This window comes from Bos mutus, chromosome 14 (assembly GCF_027580195.1).
Source record: "Bos mutus isolate GX-2022 chromosome 14, NWIPB_WYAK_1.1, whole genome shotgun sequence".
Classification (NCBI taxonomy): domain Eukaryota; kingdom Metazoa; phylum Chordata; class Mammalia; order Artiodactyla; family Bovidae; genus Bos; species Bos mutus.
The window spans coordinates 71,173,789-71,179,441 of record NC_091630.1 but is presented as its reverse complement, the minus strand read 5'-3'; the positions used below and the strand labels follow the sequence as shown (position 1 = coordinate 71,179,441).

Below are 5,653 nucleotides of genomic sequence, written 5' to 3'. Positions count from 1 at the left end.
CACAGCTCCTCAAAGGCAGGAATGCCTGCTCAACTGTGAAGATCAACTCTTTTTTTTCCCTTTCTTTTGATGCTAGCAATGGAACTTCTTCTAAGAACACTGTGCTTTCTCAGCTCTTTAGGGGGTCATGTGACTTGCTTTGCACATGCTTACCTGGGTTGTGTATCCTTGGTGAACTCTGTAAAACATCAGTATGTCATTTTGATGTACAATTCTCTGTCTTGAAAATGTACCTACTATGCCTTTGACTTCTAATAGGTATTAAGGGCTCTCAAGAGTTTTCTGAGAATCTGCTTCTCCGTTATAATCCTCTGGCTTGAATAAAATCTTTTTTCTTCTTGATAGTTAATTGAATTTCCAGAGATTACCTGTTGGCTCTATCTTCAAATTAGGTCCCCCAAACCTACTATAATCTACTATTTCCACCACCTCTCTTCATCCCTGTAACAGCTTACCTGCACTCTTCCATTCTCACTCCTCTGTGGCCTATTCACATATGGCCACCTGAATATTCCTTGCAAAATTTAAGTGGGGCCTCCCAACTCTTCTGGAAAGAATTCCATGATTTACAAGACTCTATCTGATCTGCTGCTGCTGCTAAGTCGCTTCAGTCGTGTCCAACTCTGTGTGACCCCATAGATGGCAGCCCACCAGGCTCCCCTGTCCCTGGGATTCTCCAGGCAAGAACACTGGAGTGGGTTGCCATTTCCTTCTCCAATGCATGAAAGTGAAAAGGTAAAGTGAAGTTGCTCAGTCGTGTCCGACTCTTAGCGACCCCATGGACTGCAGCCTACCAGGTTCCTGGGTCCATGGGATTTTCCAGGCAAGAGTACTGGAGTGGGGTGCCAATGCCGTCCCTGCTGTCTAATCTAGCCCCTGGCTATTTCCTACCATTCCTAACTCATGACACCTTCAGTCACACTAGCATCCAACTCCTCACTTGCAATCACCTTCAATTCTACAATCTCTTTGCTTCCACCTTTACAATCTATCCTTGTGACTCCTCTCTGGTCTATTCACGTTCAGAAGTCAGAGGCATCTTTCTGAAACTTAAGACACATCCCATCATCCCTCTGATATCTTTCAAGCACTTCCCATTTTTCTTAGAGTAAAATCCAACAGGGCCTAGCCCCTGGCTACCTCTCGGACTTCACCTAGCACACCTGCCCACAGAGCGGTCATTTTACCCTTCTTAAAAGGGTCCTCCCTCAGGGCCTTTGCCTTGCGGCTCTTTTTCCCGGTAGCGCTTTCTAATCAGTAAGGCAGTTTTCTCTCCTCACTGCCCAGCCTTCTCCCTTTTTGCCCCAGTTTCTCTCTTTTCACGCTGTTTTCCTTCACGGAATTTCTTCCCAAGGCCGAACTCCCCACCCACGGCCGCCCCCGCCCCGCCTGAGCTTCGGGTCGCATTTCCGCTCCACGCGCACAGCCGCGGGGGGAGCGCGGCATCACGGGATTTGTAGTCCGCCCCCGCCGCCGCACCACACAACACTACAACTCCCACGGGGCAGTGGGACGTCGCTCTCCTACACCGACCGTGTAGGCCGGCCACCTTGCGGCTGGTAGGGGCTGCCGCCGCCGCCGCGGGGGCGGGGCGCAGAGATGGCGGACATGGTCGTGGGCAAGGATAAGTGCGGGGAGCAGCGGTTGGTGTCGCTGCCCCTGTCCCGCATCCGGGTCATCATGAAGAGCTCCCCCGAAGTGTCCAGCATCAACCAGGAGGCGCTGGTGCTCACCGCCAAGGCCACGGTGAGGCGGGACGCGCAGGGAGGAGTTGAGGAGCCGGGGACGGCGGTGGTGCCGCCCGAAACCATTGCGCCCCGCCCTGCCCGCCGAGCCCTGCGCGCTGCCGTGTCCATTTCGGGCCCCTGCGCTGCGGCCCCTTTTCTTTTGAGGGCCGCCTTACGCCCCTCTTCTATCGCGCGCGCCCCAGCTCCCGCGCGCGCCCTTCGCCCCGCCCCCCGGTGCCGCTCCCGCCCTCCTTCGCGCGCCCAGCCGCCCGCTCTTTCCGCTCGCGCCCTCCTTCGCGCGCCTGGCCGCCCGCTCTTTCCGCTCCCGCCGTCCTTCGCGCCCTTGTCGCCACGCCCACCCCGTTCCCGCCGTCCCTCGCGTGGGGGAGGTCTAGGCTTTGGCGCGTAGGCGGTTTTTGATGTCCCCTCCTCTAGCGTCACTGAACTAGGGGCCCCACCGCCCCTCCTTTTGTCGCTTCCGGTCTTTTTCGTGGCTTTGGGCCCCAGCTCCTTAAACAGTTCAGGGAGAGGGCTTCCTCAGGAGGTGCGGCCGGGCCTGGCCGCTTGCCCACGCTGTCCCGAGTCTCCTGGGCCCAGTTGTTGTACAGTCCACGAGTCGTGTCCGACTCTTGGCGACCGCGTGGGCTGCGGGACCCCAGCCTTCTCTGTCCCCTGTAGTTGAGTCGGCGATGCCATCCAGCCATCTCGTCCTCTGTCGTCCCCTTCTTCTGCCTTCAGTCTTTCCCAGTATCAGGGTCTTTTGTAATAGAGTCGGCTCTTCGTCTCAGGTGACCAAAGTATTGGAGCTTCATCTTTAGCGTCAGTCCTTCCAGTGAATATTCAGGGTCGATTTCCTTTACGTTCGACTGGTTAGACCTTCTTGCTGTGCAGTAAGGGACTCTCAAGAGCCTTCTCCAACACCACAGTTGGAAAGCATCAATTCTTCGATGCTCAGCTTTCTTTATGGTCCATACATGACTAGTGGAAAAACCATAGCTTTGACTATTGGGACCCTGGGCCAGAATTAAAGTTTTAGGCCCAAATAATTGTCTCTTGATTTGGTCTAGGTAGGCCAGAACCTTCCTGTTTTTAACCCTTGGCCAGGTTTCTGCTTCAGTCTTTAACTTTCCTTGGAATCCATTTTCCAGCCCTGTTAGTTGGGTAGATAGTGTCCCAAGGGTATGTTGGTCAAAGCTGGAGCTAAAGGAAGTAGGAAATTGAGTAGTTTGGGGATATTTGTTCCATTTCATTCTGTAGATATTAAGGAGTTAAGAGTTTTGCAATTACTTCTTTAATCCCTTACTAAAACTCAATTAGATGGATCTAAAAACAGAGAGGCTCATTTCAGGTGGTTGCCTTAGGGAAGGTATCTGGGTAGAACAGGAAATTGATCATTTTTTACCTTCAGGTTGTTGACTTAGGGTTGTAGGGGGACCACCCTACACAATGTACATTTATACACAATGTGTGTTCCTGAGCACAGAGAATTTTTGAATGGTCTCTTGCCCCTCTTTAACTGTAGAGGTTGGGCATTAAACAGTTATGATTTATTGTTATATTTATATATTTTTTGTAAGTTAGAAATCTAAACTTTTAGGAAATCTCTGTTTTCCTGCCAACTTTAATTCAGTCTTACTCTCTTCCTGACCTCATATTTCTCCTTTCTCCATTTATTTCTCCTATAATTTGATGAACCAGGATAATCTGCAATCATCTAAACTTAATGTAATTAAAAAGTGAGGTCTGTGGTAGGTTTTCAAAGCACACCTTTAATTTTACTTTTTCATTTTGTTTTAGGAACTCTTTGTTCAGTATCTTGCCACCTATTCCTACAGACATGGCAGTGGAAAAGAAAAGAAAGCACTCACCTATAGTGACTTATCAAATACTGCAGAAGAGTCGGAAACTTTTCAGTTTCTTGCAGGTACTTTGCTTTTGAAATATTTTGGTTAAAAAATAGTAATTACAGCTTTTCCTCCGCTTATTTTCTGCTTTCACTGGAGTAGACATTTTGGTGCTTTTTCCAGGTGCCACAGTTTACCTGGCACAGGACCAGAGGTTTAGTTTTGTCTATTTGAGTATGTTTGTAATGCGGTTTACCTAGAGCACGAATTAAGTTGGCAACCTGCACAGGGTGGCTGGGCAAGCCAGGCAGGCCCACCCCTCAGACTCCTCCTTATTTGGATGGGGAAACAGAAACTCATCATTGTTGTTGTGGAACAAAAAGAGCTTAAGGTGATCCTCGGGGCCAGCACTTTGTCAGGTGGGTTGGACAGGGTTGCTTCCAGTAGTTACCAGCACAGAGAAGAACATAGTTTGCAATCAGTGAAATAGAAACAGGTATTTAGCATTAGTCAGGAGGCAGTGCTAGTTTCCTGCTATTTCACCCCAGAAGTGTAGTCTGAAATTTGTCTCGTCTTGGAACCTGTTTTAGAGGTCATAGCAGGGACTAGCACGTTTTGAAATTTGCATTGCTGATGTTAGCTTTATGTTTTTAAGATATATTACCAAAGAAGATTTTAGCTAGTAAATATCTGAAAATGCTTAAAGAGAAGAGAGAAGAGGAGGAGGAGAATAACAACGATGAGACTGATGACGACGAAGCGGAATCCTGACCCCAAAGATGAGCCTGGTGAGGACCCTCCTGGATTAGCACCTTGGCTGTGAAGCAAGCGTTAGTCTGTCCACCCTTCAGAGACTTCACTTACGTTATGTTCTTCCCTGGCTGAGACGGAGCATAATGCACCTCTGCCATAAATAGCCAACAGGAAAGGAACCCAGATAGCAGCCTCTCTTCCCCAAGCCCACACTGCTGCTGGAGTGGGAGGGGACTGCCAACAGCCTGCGTACTGGAAGGCACAGCCCATCTGCAGCGCTGAGCTCCAGAGGAAGAGGGACTCTGCTTAACTTTCTAGTTTGAAGATAGATTTTCAAGAACTTGTAAAATACCAGTTGTGTCGACTCACATATGTATATTTTGAAATTAGTTCTTGTAAACAGCTAGATCCTGTTTTAGCTAAATATGTAGTCTGTAGGTAGGATTTTTGTATTTCAAGACAATCTGACTTTGTATTCATCCAAATACTGCATTTTTTTAAACTGTAAAATAAATTTTTCTTGATTAAAAGCTGTATTTTTTTTGCATTTTATTTTTAATTGGAGATTACTTTACAGTATTGTGATGGTTTCTGCCATACATCAAGATGAATCAGGTATACATATGTTCCCTCCCTCTTAAACCTCCCTTCCACCTCCCTCCCTATCGCACCCCTCTAGGTTATCCCAGAACACCAGCTTTGGATTTCCTGTGACATACAGAAAATCCCCGCTATCTGTTTTACATATGGTAACGTATATGTTTCAGTGCTACTCTCTCAAATCATCCCACCTTCTCCCTCCTCCGCTGTGTCCAAGTCTCTTGTGTGTGTCTGCGTCTCCATTGCTGCCCTGTAGATTGGTTCTTCAGTACTGTCTTTCTAGATTCCTTATCTATGTGTTAATGTACAATATTTATCTTTTTCTGACTTACTTCACTCTGTATAATAGGCTCTAGGTTTGTCCACCTCATTGAAACTGAGTCAAATGCGTTCCTTTTTATAGCTGAGCAATACTCCATTGTGTGTATGTACTACAGCTTGTTTATCCATTCATCTGCTGGTGGACATCTAGGTTGCTGCTGTGTCCTATCTATCGTAAGTAGTGCTGCAGTGAGCGTTGGGGTGTATGTCAGTTATGGTTCCCTCAGCATATATGCCCAATAGTGGGATTGCTGGGTCATATGGTAGTTTTAGTCCTAGTTTTTTAAGGAATCTCCATACTATTCTGCATAGTGGCTGTATCAGTTTTCATTCCCACCAACAGTGTAAGAGGGTTCCCTTTTCTCCACACCCTCTCCAGCATTTATTGTTTGTAGACTTTTTCTGATC

The 5,653-nt window shown here is 47.8% G+C and overlaps 1 protein-coding gene across 1 annotated transcript; it reads left to right on the top strand.

Moving 5' to 3' along the window:
• Positions 1–1,497: 1,497 nt before the first annotated feature.
• Positions 1,498–4,860, top strand: CHRAC1 (chromatin accessibility complex subunit 1). The gene is made up of 3 exons (XM_005910395.3): positions 1,498–1,746; positions 3,525–3,651; positions 4,227–4,860. Exons 1-3 carry the CDS (start codon positions 1,600–1,602, stop codon positions 4,340–4,342), a joined length of 390 nt encoding a protein of 129 aa, XP_005910457.1. The 5' UTR covers positions 1,498–1,599; the 3' UTR covers positions 4,343–4,860.
• Positions 4,861–5,653: the final 793 nt, after the last annotated feature.